Source organism: Bombina bombina, chromosome 2 (genome assembly GCF_027579735.1).
Source record: "Bombina bombina isolate aBomBom1 chromosome 2, aBomBom1.pri, whole genome shotgun sequence".
Taxonomy (NCBI): Eukaryota; Metazoa; Chordata; class Amphibia; order Anura; family Bombinatoridae; genus Bombina; species Bombina bombina.
The window spans coordinates 1,235,758,669-1,235,778,847 of record NC_069500.1 but is presented as its reverse complement, the minus strand read 5'-3'; the positions used below and the strand labels follow the sequence as shown (position 1 = coordinate 1,235,778,847).

Genomic DNA, 20,179 nt, shown 5'->3' with positions numbered 1-20,179 from the left:
TATTAACCCTAATATAATTAGGGTTAATATAGTTAATATATATAATGTAATACCTATATTAAATATAATATACTTAGGGTTAATATAGATAATATAGCTGGCGGCGGGGTAGGTAGATTAAATTAGGGGTTAATCATTTTAATAGAGATGGCGGCGGTGTAAGGGGCTTACATTAGGGGTTAATAATATTAATATAGCTGGCGGCGGTATAGGGGGATTAGATTAGGGGTTAATAATTTTTATATAGATGGCGGCAGTGTAAGGGGTCAGATTAGGGGATAGATAAGGTAGATGACAGCGGTGTAAGGGGTTCTAATTAGGGAATAGATAAGGTAGATGGCGGCGGTTTTAGGGGCTCACAGTAGGGGGTTAGTTTATGTAGATGGCGGCGGGGTCCAGGAGCGGCGGTTTAGGGGTTAATAACTTTATTAGGAATTTCGGGGGGGGACAGGTAGATAGACATTGCGCATGCGTTAGGTGTTAGGTTTATTTTAGAAGATCGCGATTGACAGGGAGATAGACATTGCGCATGCGTTAGGTGTTAGGTTTATTTTAGAAGATCGCGGTTGACAGGGAGATAGACATTGCGCATGCGTTAGGTGTTTGGTTTATTTTAGAAGATTGCGGTTGACAGGGAGATAGACATTGCGCATGCGTTAGGTGTTAGGTTTATTTTAGCAGCCAGTTTAGGGAGTTACGGGGCTCCAATAGTCAGCGTAAGGCTTCTTACGGCAGCTTTTTGTGGCGAGGTGAAAATGGAGTAAGTTTTCTCCATTTTCGCCACGTAAGTCCTTACGCTGCATATTGGATACCAAACTGTGCTGGTTTGGTATACCTGCCTATAGCCCAAAAAACTACGGGCGACGGCAGAAATATACGCGCGTAACTTCTAGGTTACGCCGTATATGTGATACCAAACCAGCATAAATATTGACGTCGCCGGCTTTTGCGGGCGACGATTTTTATCGGATCGACCCCCAGATGGCAGCAGCGTTTGCACAATGTATAACATTGCTAAAAACATTCTTGCAAAACTGCTGCCATACAGTGTTTCTGGAATCATTAAAAATTATGTGAATGCATATGTATTTTGTTACAATACATGTCCATAAAGGTTAAAATACATACATGTATTTAATATTATTCAATAAGAAACCATAACCCTATAATTCATGCAGATAGTACACAATAGAAAACTCACCACTGAAAACCATGTAAAACCTTTTATATTAGCATATTATTCAGATTTTTTTAGGGAAAACAAAATAGTCTCCTTTTATGCTACAGTTGTTTGTAAATGTTGCTGTTGGGTGCTATGATAAAGAATAGTGTCATAAAACAAATATGGATAGTCCGAGGCAGTTATTACCTGAAATAATTCATGGTTAGTAGGATTTGTTTTACCAACTGCACAATGTTTAAATTGAATATAATGTGTCATATTAGGGGGATTAGATTAGGGGTTAATAATTTTTATATAGGTGGCGGCGGTGTAAGGGGTCAGATTAGGGGATAGATAAGGTAGATGACAGCGGTGTAAGGGGTTCTAATTAGGGGATAGATAAGGTAGATGGCGGCGGTTTTAGGGGCTCACAGTAGGGGGTTAGTTTATGTAGATGGCGGCGGGGTCCGGGAGCGGCGGTTTAGGGGTTAATAACTTTATTAGGGATTTCGGGGGGGATCGCGGTTGACAGGTAGATAGACATTGCGCATGCGTTAGGTGTTAGGTTTATTTTAGAAGATCGCGATTGACAGGGAGATAGACATTGCGCATGCGTTAGGTGTTTGGTTTATTTTAGAAGATCGCGGTTGACAGGGAGATAGACATTGCGCATGCGTTAGGTGTTAGGTTTATTTTAGCAGCCAGTTTAGGGAGTTACGGGGCTCCAATAGTCAGCGTAAGGCTTCTTACGGCAGCTTTTTGTGGCGAGGTGAAAATGGAGTAAGTTTTCTCCATTTTCGCCACGTAAGTCCTTACGCTGCATATTGGATACCAAACTGCGCTGGTTTGGTATACCTGCCTATAGCCCAAAAAACTACGGGCGACGGCAGAAATATACGCGCGTAACTTCTAGGTTACGCCGTATATGTGATACCAAACCAGCATAAATATTGGCGTCTCCGGCTTTTGCGGGCGACGATTTTTATCGGATTGACCCCCAGATGGCAGCAGCGTTTGCACAATGTATAACATTGCTAAAAACATTCTTGCAAAACTGCTGCCATACAGTGTTTCTGGAATCATTAAAAATTATGTGAATGCATATGTATTTTGTTACAATAAATGTCCATAAAGGTTAAAATACATACATGTATTTAATATTATTCAATAAGAAACCATAACCCTATAATTCATGCAGATAGTACACAATAGAAAACTCACCACTGAAAACCATGTAAAACCTTTTATATTAGCATATTATTCAGATTTTTTTAGGGAAAACAAAATAGTCTCCTTTTATGCTACAGTTGTTTGTAAATGTTGCTGTTGGGTGCTATGATAAAGAATAGTGTCATAAAACAAATATGGATAGTCCAAGGCAGTTATTACCTGAAATAATTCATGGTTAGTAGGATTTGTTTTACCAACTGCACAATGTTTAAATTGAATATAATGTGTCAAATATATATATATATATATATATATATATATATATATATATATATATATATATATATATATATATATATATATATATATATATATATATATATATATATATCTATTCTATACTTACATATTCTCAGGAGTTCCATAAGCTGATTGTGTAGGATCTTCAATCATGTAATCTGACTGATAAAAGTCTGAATCAAACTGGTCCATTTTTGAAAAATGTTTAACCTAAAAAGAAATAATATACACATTTTAAACTTCAGAAGCTATTTCAAAAACACTGTTTCACAGCTAGAATTGATTGTTCTTTAGACACAACTATTTATGTTTCTGTAAAAAGAAAAAAAATAGATATACGCTTGCCCCCCCCCCCATTTATGAAGCTGAGTTTAGTAGCTTCAGGGCTGTTTTTTTGCTTGCTTGATCTTACAATTGGTGTAACAAAAAAACGGACTATTTCATTCAGGATGACTGACATTTTGTCTTTTAAGCATTGATTCCTTTTTATTTTAAATAAATAATAAAAGAAAAAGACATGTTAATAATTACTAGAGGTGACAACACAGGTACCAAGAATTAGGTACAGTGGGTTATGCACGTACAAATTCACTTGTTCTTTAGGCCCCTATATTAAAAACCATTAGAACCACGGGAAATGATCAATTTTTCTCTTGCTAGTCTGACGATCGTTGCACCAGGCAATATTTAATTAAAAAGTAATTAAACCCTCTGAGTGGTGATGTGACTTTCTTAGGAAACAAAAGGTATTGCTGCCTGTTCAACAATCTGCCCAAACCACCAGTGAACTCAGATCTCGTCAGTGTGTGTGTGTGTGTGTGTGTGGGGGGGGGGGGGGTTGTGTATTCAAAGCATGTTTACACAACATAGAATAAACATCCACTAAAAGTAAAAATGGTTTCTGTTAAGTAACATTTTAAATACCAGATATTTAAAAGTTTCACTGTACATTCAGTATATTTCTTACAAAGGGCAAGAGTACAAGTCGTGCGGCAAATCAGTTGAGAAAACTCCTCGGAAAAGTGTACATGAAAATTCGATTATTTCATATTTCGAGAATTTTTTTTGTAACGGAATATGTTCTATTATTTGTGTGTGTATATATATATATATATATATATATATATATATATATATATATATATATATATATATATATATATATGTGATATTTTTTGGACTGATATATCTATTTATAGCGAGATGTATATGAATATATATGTCTAGATATCTCAAGATCTATATACGAATATCTTTTTAAAAATCCCTCCGAGATATTGTTTAATGTGCATAAGATTGTAATGTGAAATCTTTTCATTATCTCTATAGTTAAACATATCCCTATACATATAAATCCATGTTTCTCAATGTATGTGTATGAATGTCAATGAAAATCCCTGTATCGTTTTTTTTTTTCTAACACCCGAGATCCCATATCTTTGATCCCTTATAACTTTTGTGTGCAATATTTTTCTTGTTTAAAATTTTAGTTAGAGTGTACGTGTATTTTGTAATATATTTTTAAAGTGTTTTGTAAAACTTTTATGTTGCACAAAACCATTTTTCAAGACTTTTAATACCTGGGCAATGGAAATTGATATCGAAAAGACCATATTGCGCGCAGAAAAAATCAGAACGTGCGACTTGTAATCTTGCCCAAAGGGTGGCAAGACGGGTATGTGTTAAAAACGTGCAACACACCTTGAGGATAATCACTACAAAATTAGAAACTTCTGGAAATATTTCCCCATTAAAATATAAGTTACTTCCATGGCATGCAATTACCAGTCGGCCAGATTACGGGTTTTGCATTATGAGCGGCTCGGTAATAACTTGCAAGTTATTTCCACCGCTCACCTTTAATAGCGCTGCTATTACAGGTTTGCAAAAACCCGGTGTTAGCAGGCAATATACCTGAGCTCCATACCGCACACAAATACCAGCGCTGCTTTGAGCTGGTTTTACGTGCTTGTGCACGATTTTGCAATAGACATCAATGGGGAGAGCCGGCTAAAAAAAAGCCTAACACCTGTAATAACGGAGCATAAAGCTCCGTAACGCAACCCCGTTGATTCCTATGGGGAAAGAAAATTTATGTTTACACCTAACACCCTAACATAAACCCAGAGTCTAACACCCCTAATCTTCTGCCCCTGACATAGCTGACACCTACGTTACACTTATTAACCCCTAATCTGCCGCCCCCGACATCGCCGCCACCTTTCTACACTTATTAACCCCTAATCTGCCGCCCCCAATGTCGCCGTCACCTACATAAATTTATTAACCCCTAATCTGCCGCCCCAATGTCGCGGCCACCACTATACTAAAGTTATTAACCCCTAAACCTCTGGCCTCCCACATCACTAACACTAAATAAATATATTAGCACCTAAACCTAAGTCTAACCCTAACACCCTAACTTTAATATAATTAAAATAAATCTAAATAAAACTAACTATCATCACTAACTAAATAATTCCTATTTAAAACTAAATACTTACTTATAAAATAAACCCTAAGCTTGCTACAATATAACTAATAGTTACATTGTAGCTAGCTTAGGTTTTATTTTTATTTCATAGGTAAGTTTGTATTTATTTTAACTAGGTAGACTAGTTAGTAAATAGTTATTAACTATTTACTAACTATCTAGTTAAAATAAATACAACTGTCACCTCAGATTTTTTCTATATATTTTTTTCACCCCACAAAACAAGTGTGCAACCACACAAGAGTGGATTTTTTTTTTTTTTTTCCCTATAGATGGCATCCTGTTTTTTCCCAGGAAATTTTGACAGGGGAGAAGTTCTACCCCCTAGTTCAATTTTTTAAATGTTTTTTCGTTTTATGTATGTAAATAAAAAATTTAAATATTATAAGATACACTTAGAGAAAGGTTCTACTAGCCACACAATGATAAAAGAAAGGAAAGTAATACCTAAGGAGACTCTTGTGGGGAGCCGTTAAAACAATGAAAGATATACAGATTATTACAATTAATGCCAAAGGGCTAAAGACTCCCCAGAAGAGATCTATGGCTCTGAGGGAGATGGAGAAATTAAAGGGTGATATTTTATTATTTCAGGAGACCCATTTCAGTAGGGATAGGGAACCAAAGTTCATAAATGATAAGTATAATGTTTGCTATATGGCTTCAGACAGGGGCAGGAGGAACGGGGTATGTATCGCACTCCATAAAAATTTGAACTTTCAGCTAAAAGAGAAGGTAAAAGATAAGGAAGGGAGATATTTGGGAGTCAAGGGGTATATCCAAGGTGAATTAATGACAATTTTTAATATATACGGCCCTAATATAAAACAGAATAGTTTTTTAAAAAAACTGATTAATATAGTACTGGATTTCCAAGAAGGGATATTGTTTTTTGGAGGAGACTTTAATATTACGTTAGATCCATACCTGGATAATTCCAAGAAAAAGTCTAGTACCCCCAAATATATCACAAAGCAAGTAAACAATAGCCTAGAACAAATAGCAATCTATGATGTATGGAGGTTGTTATATCCGACCCAAAGAGATTATACGTTTTTCTCGAACCCACACCTTTCTTATTCTAGATTGGACTATCTCTGTACAAATATAAAAGGGCTAATATGTATACAGGAAACTCAGATTCTACCAAGGACGTGGTCAGACCATGCTCCAGTAAGCTTAAAAATAAAATGGGGACACCAGGAAGAAAAACAGTATAAATGGAGATTGGATGATGCCACGATTAAGAAACAGGAAGATAGGGAAAATATAGCCGGAAAAATTGAAGAATTCTTCAGAATTAACGATGTAGAAGAAATAGAGGCAACAACCCTCTGGGAAGCACATAAAGGAGGAATATACGGGAGTATTGGTCAAGTATTAATAAGAGAAAAGCTTTATGGTTGAAACGTAAATTTTACATGGAGGGTGATAAAAATGGGAGACTCCTAGCGAGAGCTATAAAGAAAAAACAAATAAATAATAGTATATATAAATTGATAAAGGAGGATAAAAGCTACTGTAAGAATCAACAAGAAATGGCCCAACAATTTAACAAATTCTATAAAAAGTTATATAACTTAGAGACCTACCCCAGAGAGGAATCAACCTGGTCTAAGTATTTTAGGGAGGTTAATATAACCCAGGTTTCGGAGCAAGAAAACCAAAAACTAGATGAACCAATTCAAATACAGGAAATTCAAGACGCTATTGAGAGCTTACAAATTGGCAAAGCTCCAGGCCCAGATGGGTATACGGCCCAATACTACAAAAATTACAAAGACATCTTGGCACCCTTTTTGAAGGAGGTGTACGATTCAATAGATAAGGGAAAAAAAAATTCTAAAGAAATGCAGGAAGCAAGAATCATAGTGATCCCCAAACCAGAGAGAAACAAAGAGGAAGTGAAAAATTATAGACCAATTTCACTGTTAAACATTGATTTAAAAATATATGCTAAAATCATAGCCAACAGATTAAAGGTAATATTAGAACGAATCGTGCACCCAGATCAGGTAGGATTTGTCCAGAATAGGGAAGCAAGGGACAATATAATAAAAAATATCCACCTCTTAGAATATGCCCAAAGAGAAAAGATAGCATCATCATTCATTTCGGTCAATGCTGAAAAAGCTTTCGACCGAATTAGTTGGTCATTTTTAGAAAGCACCCTCAAGAGATTTAACATTAGCCCAGTAAGCATTAAAAGAATAATGGCATTATACACAGAGCCAACAGCTAGGATTATGGTAAATGGCGAATTATCAAATACATTTACCATACATAATGGAACCAGACAAGGGTGTCCCTTATCACCAACCTTATTTATTTTATCAATAGAAATATTGGCAGCCCACATTAGACAAAATGAGAGAATCAGAGGCATTAAAATCAGAGAGAGCGAATACAAAGTCTCATTGTTTGCAGATGATATCCTCCTGTCCCTGTCGGATCCAGCCAAGTCCATCAAAGAATTACTGGAAGAATTTAAGGTATTTGGAATATTGTCAAATTTTTTGGTTAATATAAATAAATCTGAAATAATGAATATTAAGAAGCAAGAAATAATGATGACAACACACCCATTTAAAGAGGTTGAAGCATTAAAATATTTAGGGGTTTATCTGACAAAAAGCATAGGAAAATTATATGCACTGAACTATGTTAACCTCAAGAACACTATAACAAAGGATCTTCTATCCTGGTACCCTAAAAGGATTTCATGGCTAGGGAGAATTAATATCATACAAATGAATGTCCTACCTAGATTTTTGTATGTTTTACAAGCTTTGCCCATTCCTATAGTAAGTAATTATATAGAAGATCTACAAAAAACAATAAACAATTATGTATGGGGAAAAATACATCCTAGAATAAGTAAAGAGACAATGTATAAGAAAAGAAAAGAGGGTGGGATGGGATTACCAAATCTAGCCAAATATAGATTGGCTACATTTTTACAAAGAGTTATAGAATGGCATACAAAAAAGGAAGTGAAAATATGGGTACAGTTGGAGGGAGAACTAATTGGTAGAAAAAGAATATGTAATCAATGCTGGGAAAACCCAAAGGATAGATCTCCCGAGATAGAGAATTATAGTATTATTAAGGAAACAGTTAAGATCTGGGACAAGATAAATAGGAAAAAAGTAACATTTCATCTATACCTTCCCCCCTCATAGATTTAGTGGAGAATAAAAAGTTTTTGGAGGGAAGCTTTAAAGGGGATAAGGAGGATAATAACTATAGAATAATAAACCTAACAGATAATAGGAAGCTAAGGTCCCAGGATGAATTACAAGAGAAGGGACTAAGAGGAGTAACAGATTGGTTCATATATACACAGGTTAACCATTATATAATGACAAATAAAGATAAGGATAAGTTATTAAGACCATTAACAAGAATGGAGAATTTGTGTAATATCAGTGGAAACCTAAAACATACCCTCTCTAAGGCTTACAGATTATTACAAGAGGAGGGGGAAGGGACACTGGCTTGTTTTAAAAAGTGGCAAATAGAATTAGAACAGGACATAGACTTAAAAGTCTGGAAAAATATATGCCAACAGACGGCAAAATCCTCGATATCAGCAAGAATGCTGGAACAAAATTTAAAGATACTAACAAGATGGTATCTCACACCAGTTAGAATCAAAAAAATATTTCCATATACACAAGAGAGTTGTTGGAGAAGGTGTGGGAACAAGGGCTCCTTATCCCATATAATGTGGTCCTGTCCACACATAAAGGTTTTTTGGAAAAGTATATTTCAAACTGTTGATATACAAGAGGATAGGACCAATCTGAATAACTTTCTTACGGCCATCTTAAATAATCCAAACCCTAAATGGGAAAAACCAAGAGCATATTTATATCAAATTATGCTTAATAGTGCAAAGAACTTAATACTTAAAAAATGGAAAACGTTAATAGTGCCCACAAGGGAAGAATGGATCAACAAAGTGAACGATAACCTAATGAGTGAAGAATACTTCTACATGAAAAATAATAGACAAGAAATATCCTTAGAAGCTAAGATAATATGGGAAAAGATAGCAAGGGAATCTCCATCTCCCCAAAGCAACATAGTAGATAAAGGGCTATAGAAAGAGTGAAAAGTAATAAAAGATAGAACCTAGTAATTACACGAAGAATAACGTAGTGTTTCTTATTGTGTTAGTAATGTCTTGTAACATGAGTAATGTTTTGTTATGTGTATATGTATTTTGTTAATAAAATTAAAAAATTATAAAAAAATAAATAAATACAAATGTACCTGTGAAATAAAACCTAACTTGTCTTACAGTTAAACCTAACATTACACTAAAATTAAATAAATTACATTAATTAAATACAATTAACTAAATTACAAAAAAATAAACACTAAATTACACAACATAAAAAAGAAATTATCAAATATTTTAAACTAATTACACCTAATCTAATAGCCCTATCAAAATAAAAAAGCCCCCCAAAATCTAAAAAACCCTAGCCTAAACTAAACTGCCAATAGCCCTTAAAAGGGCCTTTTGCGGGGCATTGCCCCAAAGAAATCAGCTCTTTTATCTGTAAAAAAAAAATACAAACAACCCCTCATCAGTAAATCACACCACCCACACAACCAAACCCCCCAAATAAAATCCTATCTGAAAAACCTAAGCTCCCCATTGCCCTGAAAATGGCATCTGGATGGGCATTGCCCTTAAAAGGGCATTTAGCTATTTTTCTGTGCTCAAACCCTAATCTAAAAATAAAACCCACCCAATAAACCCTTAATAAAACCTAACACTAACCCCCGAAGATCCACTTACAGTTTTTGAAGACCGGACATCCATCCTCATCAAGCCGGGAGAAGTCTTCATCCAAGCAGGCAGAAGTCCTCTAAGAAGCCGGGAGAAGTCTTCATCCAGGTGGCAAGAAGTCATCCTCCAGGTAGGCAGAAGTCTTCATCCAGACAGCATCTTCTATCTTCATCCTTCCGTCATGGAGCGGCTCCATCTTCAAGAGCATCCTCTTCTTTCGACTCCTCTTGAAGAATGAAGGTTCCTTTAAATGACATCATCCAAGATGGCATCCCTTGAATTACGATTGGCTGATAGAATTCAGAAATCAGCCAATCGTAATTAAAGGTTAAAAAATCCTATTGGCTGATGCAATCAGCCAGTAGGATTGAGCTCGCATTCTATTGGCTTTTCCAATCAGCCAATAAAATACGAGATCAATCCAATTGGCTGATTGCATCAGCCAATAGGATTTTTTACCCTTTAATTCCGATTGGCTGATAGAATTCTATCAGCCAATTGGAATTCAAGGGACACCATCTTGGATGACGTCATTTAAAGGAACCTTCATTCTTCAAGAGGAATCGAAAGAAGAGGATGCTCTGTGCCGGATGTCTTGAAGATGGAGCTGCTCCGCGTCGGAAGGATTCTGCCCGCCTGGAGGACAACTTCTTGCCGTTTGGATGAAGACTTCTCCTGGCTTTATTGAGGACTTCTTGCCGCTTGGATGAAGACTTTTCCCGGCTCCGTTGAGGATGGATGTCCGGTCTTCAAAAACTGTAAGTGGATCTTCAAGGGTTAGTGTTAGGTTTTTTTAATGGTTTATTATTGGGTGGGTTTTATTTTTAGATTAGGGACTTTGGGCAATGTAAAAGAGCTAAATGCCCTTTTAAGGGCAATGCCCATACAAATGCCCTTTTCAGGGCAATGGGGAGCTTAGGTTTTTTTTTAAGATAGATTTTTTTGGGTGGGTTGGTTGTGTGGGTGGTGGGTTTTACTGTTGGGGGGTTGTTTGTATTTTTTTTATAGGTAAAAGAGCTGATTTCTTTGGGGCAATGCCCCGCAAAAGGCCCTTTTAAGGGCTATTGGCAGTTTAGTGTAGGCTAAGTTTTTTTTTTTATTTTGCGGGGGCTTTTTTATTTTGATAGGGCTATTAGATCAGGTGTAATTAGTTTAAATATTTGATAGTTTATTTTTTATTTTGTGTAATTTAGTGGGTTTTTTTTTTAATTTAGTTAATTGTATTTAATTAATGTAATTTATTTAATTTGAGTGTAATGTTAGGTGTAACTTAGGTAAGGTTTTATTTTACAGGTAAATTTGTATTAATTTTAACTAGGTAGCTAGTAAATAGTTAATCACTATTTACTAACTATATTACTTAGTTAAAATAAATACAAACTTACCTGTAAAATAAAAATAAAACCGGCTAGATTAGTTTTGCGGTAACAGGGGTGCGGTGCTAACTTGCAGCTTATTCTCACCACTCACTTACCTGCAGCGCTGGTATTACGGGTTTTTATCAACCCAGCGTTAACAGGCAAGAAGTGAGCGTAGAGCAAAATTGAGCTCCACACTGCACTCCAATACCAGCGCTGCTTAAGTGATCGGTGAGCTGGTTATACGTGCTTGTGCACGATTTCCCCATAAAAATCAATGGGGAGAGCCAGCTGAGAAAAAAATCTAACACCTTCCAAAAAGCAGCGTAAAACTCAGTAAGGCAGCCCCATTGATTCCTATAGGGAAACCCATTTTATGTTTACACCTAACACCCTAACATGAACTCCGAGTCTAAACACCCCTAATCTTACACTTATTTACCCCTAATCTGCTGCCCCCAACATAGCCGACACCTACATTATACTTATTAACCCCTAATCTGCCTCTCCGGACATCGCCGACACCTTCATTATACTTATTAACCCCTAATCTGCTGCCCCCAACATCGCCGACACCTACATTATATTTATTAACCCCTAATCTGCCATCCCTAACATCGCCGCCACCTACCTACATTTATTAACCCCTAATCTGCCGCCCCCAACGTTGCAGCCACTATTCTAAATGTATTAACCCCTAAACCTAAGTCTAACCCTAACACCCCCTAACTTAAATATAATTAAAATAAATCTAAATAAAATTCCTATCATTACCTAAATTATTCCTATTTAAAACTAAATACTTACCTGTAAAATAAACCCTCAGCTAGCTACAATATAACTAATAGTTACATTGTATCTATCTTAGAATTTATTTTTATTTTACAGGCAAGTTTGTATTTATTTTAACTATGTAGAATAGTTACTAAATAATTATTAACTATTTACTAACTATCTAGTTAAAATAAATACAAATTTACCTGTAAAATCAAACCTTACCTAAGTTACACTAACACCTAACACTACACTATAATTAAATACATTAAATACAATTAAACAAATTAAATACAATTAGCTAAATTACAAAAAAAAACACTAAATTACAGAAAATAAAAAACAATTTACAAGATATTTAAACTAATTACACCTAATCTAAGAGCCCTATCAAAATAAAAAAGCCCCCCCAAAATAAAAAAACCCTAGCCTAAACTAAACTATCAATAGCCCTTAAAAGGGCCTTTTGCGGGGCATTGCCCCAAAGAAATCAGCTCTTTTACCTGAAAAAGAAATACAAACAACTCCCCCAACAGTAAAACCCACCACCCACACAACCAACCCCCCAAATAAAACCCTAACTAAAAAAAACTAAGCATTTGGGCATTTGGATGGGCATTGCCCTTAAAAGGGCATTTAGCTCTATTGCTGCCCAAAGCCCTAACCTAAAAATAAAACCCACCCAATACACCCTTAAAAAATCCTAACACTAACCCCTGAAGATCCACTTACCGGGAGAAGTCTTCATTCAAGCGGCAAGATGTCCTCAACAAAGCCGGCAGAAGTGGTCCTCCAGACGGGCAGAAGTGGTCCTCCAGACGTGCAGAACCAGACGGCATCTTCTATCTTCATCCTTCCGACGCGGAGCGGCTCCATCTTCAAGACATCGGGCACGGAGCATCCTCTTCAATTGACATCTGTTTGCTGAATGAAGGTACCTTTAAATGACGTCATCCAAAATGGCGTCCCTTAGATTCCGATTGACTGAAAAATCCTATTGGCTGATGCATTCAGCCAATAGGCTTGAACTTCAATCCTATTGGCTGATCCAATCAGCCAATAGGATTGAGCTCGCATTCTATTGGCTGTTCCAATCAGCCAATAGAATGCGAGCTCAATCCTATTGGCACAATCCTATTGGCGGTTCATGGGTTAATATGTTTATTCTAGTGGCGGCAATGTCCGGAGCGGCAGATTAGGGGTAATAATTTATTTTAGTGTTTGCGATGCGTGAGGGCCTTGGTTTAGGGGTTAATAGATAGTTTATGGGTGTTAGTGTACTTTTTAGCACTTTAGTTATTAGTTTTATGCTACAGCTTTGTAACATAAAACTCATAACTGCTGACTTTAAAATGCGTTAGGAATCTTGGCGGTAGAGGGTGTACCGCTCACTTTTTGGCCTCCCAGGACAAACTCGCAATACCGGTGCTATGCAAGTCCCATAGAAAAAAGCCTTTATGAAAATTACGTAAGTTGGTTTGCGGTAAGGCCAAAAAAGTGTGCGGTGCCCCTAAACCTGCAAGACTCATAATACCAGCGGGCGTAAAAAAGCAGCGTAATCTAGCCGTAAGATAGCTACAATGTAACTATTAGTTACATTGTAGTTAGCTTAGGTTTTATTTTACGGGTAAGTATTTAGTCTTAAATAGGTATTATTTACGTAATAATAGTAAGTTTTATTTAGATTTATTTTAATTAATATTAAAGTTAGGGGTGTTAGGGTTAGACTTAGGGTTAGGCTTAGGGGTTAATAACTTTAGTATAGTGGCGGCAGCATTGGGGGCAGCATATTAGGGGGTTAATAATATTTAACTAGTGTTTACGATGCACAAGTGTGGTGGTTTAGGGGTTATTTTGTTTATTATGTTGTAGTTATGGGCTGTATCGCTCACTTTTTGGCTGGACATGCAAACTTGTAATACCGGCGCTGTGGAAGTCCCATAGAAAAAGGACTTTTTAAAAAGTGCGGTAGTTACGTTGCATGACGGCAAAAAAAGTGTGAGTTACAGCTGTACCTACATGACTCGTAATAGCAGCGGTAGTGAAAAAGAGCCATAACGCTGCTTTTTCACTCATAACGCAAAACTCGTAATCTAGCCGAGTGTTAATAAAGAACAAAAAACAACTTAAAGGGACATGAAACCAAAAATTTTCTTTTATGATTTAGGTAGAACATACAATTTTAAACAATATTCCAGTTTACTTATATTATCAAATTTGCTTCAGTCTCTTGGTATTATTTGTTGAAGGAGCAGCAATGCACTACTGGTTTTCAACTGAACACATGGGTAAGCCAATGACAATTTGTATATGTATGCAGTAAATAATCAGCAGCTAGAACCTAGGTTCTTTGCTGCTCCTGAGCTTACCTAGATAAGCCTTTCAGAAAAGGATAACAAGAGAATCAAGCAAATTAAATAATAGAAGTAAATTGGAAAATTTTTCAAAATTGTATGCTCTATCTGAATCATGAAATTATTTTTTTCGGTTTCATGTCCCTTTAATAACAAACCTAAATGAGTTGTTGGTTGTGGGTATATTGTACATGTGTGTGTAGTGTGTTTTATTTTTATATATATATATATATATATATATATATATATATATATATATATATATATATATATATATATATATATATACTGTATATATATATATATATATATATATATATATATATATATATATATATATATATATATATAGTCATGGCCAAAAATATTGGCACCCCTGCATTTCTGTTAGATAATGCACCGCTTCGTCCAGAAAATTGTGTTTAGGCATTCTTATGTTTATTTCTTTTGTTTGCATTGGTATGACACAAAAAAGTGGAGGAAAAAAAGGCCAAATCTGACACATTCCACGCAAAACTCCAAAGATTGACAGGACAAAATTATTGGCACCTTCTCAAAAGTGTATGAAATAATTGCATTCCAAGTTTATGATGATCCTGTAATTTGTAATTAAACTCACCTGTATCAATTAACAGGTGCTGACAATAAAGAAATCACACCAGCAACCAGTTAAAATGGGGGGGAAATTAACTTAACCTTTGTGGAAAAGCATGGACAATCTGAAGGTTATAAGTCCATCTCCAGAGATCTTAATGTTCCTGTGTCCACTGTGCGCAACATTGTCAAGAAGTCTACAGCCCATGGCACTGTAGCTAATCTCCCTGGACGTGGATGAAAGAGAACATTGATCAAAGATTGCAACAAAGTATTGTTCAAAAGGGGATAAAGAAAATCCTTTTGGGAGAATGTGCTGTGGACAGACGAAACAAAATTACAGCTTTTATGTAAAGCCCATCATTCTACTGTTTTCAGAAAAATAAATAAGGCTTTTAAAGAAAATAATACAGTCCCTACAGTCAAACATGGTGGAGGTTCACTGATGTTTTAGGTTGCTTTGCTGCTTCAGGCACTGGATTACTTGACAGTGTGCATGGCATTATGAAATCTGAAGACTACCAAAGAATTCTGTGGTGCAATGTAGGGTCCAGTGTCAGAAAGTTGGGTTTTACAGAAGGACAATGACCCAAATCACACATCAAAAAGCACCCAGTAATGGTTTAAGACAAAGAGCTGGAGAGTACTGAACTGGCCAGCAATGAGTCCAGATCTCAATCCCATAGAGCACCTGTGGAGAGATCTCAAAACAGCGGTTGGGAAAAGGAACCCTTCCAATCTGAGAGACCTGGAGCAGTTGGCGAAAGAAGAGTGGTCCAAAATTCCAGTAGAGAGGTGTAAGAAACTCATTGATGGTTACAGAAAGCGATTGATATCAGTTATTTTTTCCAAGGGGTGTGCTACCAAATATCAAATTGACGGTGCCAATATTTTTGTCCAGTCCATTTTTAGAGTTTTGCGTGGAATGTGTCAGATTTGGCTTTTGTTTCTCCACATTTTTGTGTCATACCAATACAAACAAAAAAAATAAATAAACATGAGAATGCCTAAACATTTGTAATTGCAACAATTTTCTGGGCGAAGTGGTACATTATCTGACCGAAATTCAGGGATGCCAATATTTGTGGCCATGATTGTATATATAAAATACTGTAAAATACTATATTACGTATTTAAAGTAATTCTGCTATTAAAATATATGTGTTTTTAACTTTTGGTGTGTTCTTTTCTTCTTAGGAAGAAGATTTCTTCTACTGGATATTAATATCCCATAGAAGACAGTATCCTAAGCTTTTTTGTTTTACCAAAGTGCATTTTTTCAGCTTTGCACCATATAAGACATGTTTTTTTTTAATTTAAGGCTTTTTTAATATTGTATTTTTTTAGCCTTTACAAGTTTTCACTCTACTGTAAGTGTTTTAGTTCTAATAACACAACCTCACCGTACCAAACATGTTAAATATTAATAATCGGCCAGATTACGAGTTGAGTACAAACGTTAAGGTGAGCAATATCGGGTTTTTTGCATTAGTTTGCGCGCAAGTTAAATTGCGCTGGTATTACAATTTGAAACAAAACGAAATCGCTTGAGCGCAATTGAAGTTAATGTTTGTTAGCAAGTTCTCAGAGCTGCGATTAACTGTTTTGCAAAACAAAAAAGTGTCACTAACACATCAAAAAATACATTACAAAGTACAGTTACACTCATAATAACAACTAAGAATTTATTTATTTTTTAAATGACACACAAAAGTTATAAGTTCTCAGGTGTACATATGCATCTTTAAAGATGTACTGTATATGTATGTATATATAAATGTCTATATATAAATATTCAAAAATTGTGGAAGAAAAACAAAAAACCAGAACCTATCTTTATACAAAGACACAGGAATTTTTTCTCTGGTAAACTTATGTATATGTATACCGAATGACTCAGGGTCAGCTGAAATCAGACGTGGTGCAGACCCCTCAAAATTGTATTTAATCCAGTACTTTATAGATAAGAGAAAAAGGTAGAGCTATATGAGATACCATAACTAAAGTAGGGGATTTCAGCACTCAATTTATTACCCATTTAATCTAATTTCTTAGAAATGTAAGACTGCAGAGCAGCACAAAATCCAAAAAATGAACTGCACATGCACAGACCTTACCACATGCAAACAGTTTATTGCAAAAAATTACTAACAAAAACAGCTAGAAATTACTTATTATCTCTAGAATACACCACTGCAGTGGATTATAAATAAAGCATATCAAACATATTGGTAAGTCATCACAGATATATGAAAACATATGCAGCAAGCAAAGGTTGGAAACATGCAATTTATACAATTTATAAATTCCTAACTCACAATTGTACTTGAGTAAACATTCATAAAAGTTCCTCTATGATGAATAAAGAACAAAGTCCTTTTTACAGACCATATAAGTCCTTGATAGAGGAAATCAGATGTTTCAGTTAGTAGCAATTTGTATCAACTTTGTAATCCAACTGAATGAACCATTTTGCAAACATATCTTCAATGATTTATGTTAACCGAGGTAAAAGCGTCCTCTATTGTTAACTAAAACTTGAAACTTGTACAGCTTGATAGCAGATAAACCATCTTTCAGTGGTGAAAAACAGATATAATGAAACAGACCTGTGTATAAGTATCGCAGCAACATCCGAGAAAACAAAGTCACAGGGCTATTAGCAAACGGACCGGGACATGAGCCTCCGACATCCTTATCTCACCTCTCACAACCGCGTCTCCCTGCTCACTGGGGACACAAACTTGCAGGTGAATTCTTTGCCTCTGTGCATAAACCGTTTCCAAGCGGTTTATAGGAACCACTTGATTACCGCAAGATCCAGGCTTGCTTCTTCAGTTAGGGTTTGAATTTCCCGGGCAGGCTCAGGCCAACTGCTTGTTTCACAGGTGCAATGATAGCTGCTTTTTAGAAAGGTCGACGCGCGTTTCGCCCCATAATGCTGCGCGAAACAGGGGCCTCGTCAGGACTGTCAATCTCCTCAAATTTTTGGCTTTTATTGCAACACCATTGAAATGGAAGGTGTTATCTTAGCCAATCAAATAGCTATTTATACACATCCCTTTAAAATCTTAGACCGAACAATCCAGTCTATCTTAAAGATTAATTCAATGGTTACCAATACATAAATTGATACAATTTGGCCTACAATATTGTGAAGAAACATTTTGGTTAGCAACTTACTTACAAGAAACTTTGATTGCATGCGAAAAAATCTAATGCACGTTGCAGCTCAACCAAACTTTATTTCACTGGTTATCTATACCTAGACAAATAGAATTTACATAAATCCCAAATTTACTTGAATTCTATAAATCTGGAATAGTCTTAAAACTTTTAGAATAGTTACAAAGGTTACTGTGGAGGTAAACTTTGACATAAAGACCCATAGCTTTGAAACAAACTAAAGAGAAAATAGAAATTATAATTAATAAGATTTTTCTAAAAATAACTAATAGTGTTGCAGCTTCTGAAGAGGACACACTCATTTATGTTTTATCTATTTACAAAAGAAATGGAGATCTGAATCTCCAGGTTTGTAAGTCATTCTGTGAACCTTTAATTTTATTTTAAAAAAAGATGCATATTCAATCCTTTTGTTTAAACCAAAAGGTGACACCGTATTTAACATAAAGGTCCATCTTGCTTCCTTTTTTAATAAACAATTATCCTCATCTCCACCTCTTCCATTTGTTATTCCTCTATCAATCCCTACAAAATTTAAAGAAACAGTACTACTATTATGAGCCTCCTTAAAATGACGAGCTACACTTGTATCCCTCCCGTAGAGGATGTCATCTCTGTGCTCCTGTACCCTGTCCTTGAATAAACGTTTTGTTTTACCAACATAGAACAGGGGACAGGAGCACCCCAAAAGATAAACAACTCCCACTGAGTTACAATTTGAAAAGCATCTAATAGTATAATTTTTACCTGTATTGGCTGAAAATGTTTTGCTTTTAAGCAAATAGGGACAATAGACACAATGTCCACAAGGAAAGCTTCCTTTCACTTGTTGTTTAGTTAACCAGTTTGTAACTGGTTCAGACCGAACAAACCTGCTTCTAACTTATCTTTAAGATTAGGAGATTTTTTTGCGGTCAATAGTGGTCTATTTCCTACTTTATCTGCAATTTTGTCATCTAGGGTTAATAAATGCCAATTTTGAGATAGAATATTTCTAACACTTTGCCATTGGCAATTAAATGTAGTAATAAATCTGATATTGTTCTCAGATTTTGTTTCTTTTTGAGTATATAGGAGGTCTTGACGGTTTAGCTTACTTACTTTGTTTAGAGTTTTTTTAACCAGGTTATGAGAATAACCTCTTTCAATGAAGCGTTTACACATTTTCTCAGCATGGTAGTTGAATTTAGTATTTGAAGAACAGTTTCTTTTTAATCTCAACAATTGACCATATGGAATGCCTTTTTTCAAGGGCTCTGGATGCCCACTCGAGGCTTCCAACAAATTATTGGTTGCCGTATCTTTACGAAAATTTTCAGTTGAAATACGGCTACCTTCCTTTTTGATACAGATGTCTAAAAAGGGTAATTCCTTATTACTATAGGAATAGGTAAGAAAAATGTTACGATCATTCTTATTTAACTCAGAAATGAAGTCATGTAGGCAGGTCAGGGGGCCATCCCATAGAATGAAAATGTCATCCACAAACCTAATCCATAGAGACACATGGGAATCAAAAGTCTTACTATGTTGATCAAAGACATCCAACTCCCATGCTCCCAAATGGAGACACGCATAAGTTGGCGCACATACTGCACCCATAGCTGTCCCCCTGACCTGCCTATATACTGAGTTATCAAACTGAAAAACATTATTCTCAAGAATGAAATGTAGGAGTTTTATGACAAAGGCCGTATGCATGTCACTGCTTGATCCCCTACTTTCTAAAAAAAGTTTACAAGCACTAATTCCTTTCTCATGTGGTATAGATGAATAAAGACTTTCTACATCTAAAGAGACTAGGATAGTGTTTGGGGAAACAGTTAGGTCGTCTAATTTCCTCAAAAGGTCTGGAGTGTCTTTTACATAAGAGGGGAGAGATAGGAGGTAGGGTCTTAAAAAGAAGTCAACATATTGTCCAATGTGTTCGCTGATGCCGCCAATCCCAGACACAATGGGTCGCCCCTGGGGGATGTGTCTTAC

At 35.8% G+C, this 20,179-nt stretch overlaps 1 protein-coding gene across 1 annotated transcript in view; it reads right to left on the bottom strand.

Annotated features, from left to right (window-relative positions):
- The window catches only part of YIPF7 (Yip1 domain family member 7), a 179,519-nt gene that overhangs the window by 119,709 nt on the left and 39,631 nt on the right, over positions 1-20,179 (bottom strand). Inside the window, exon 2 of the mRNA XM_053704007.1 lies at positions 2,739-2,842. Within this exon, the coding sequence (XP_053559982.1) occupies positions 2,739-2,824 (86 nt within the window). The 5' untranslated portion in view covers positions 2,825-2,842. The remainder of the gene's footprint in view (positions 1-2,738; positions 2,843-20,179) is intronic.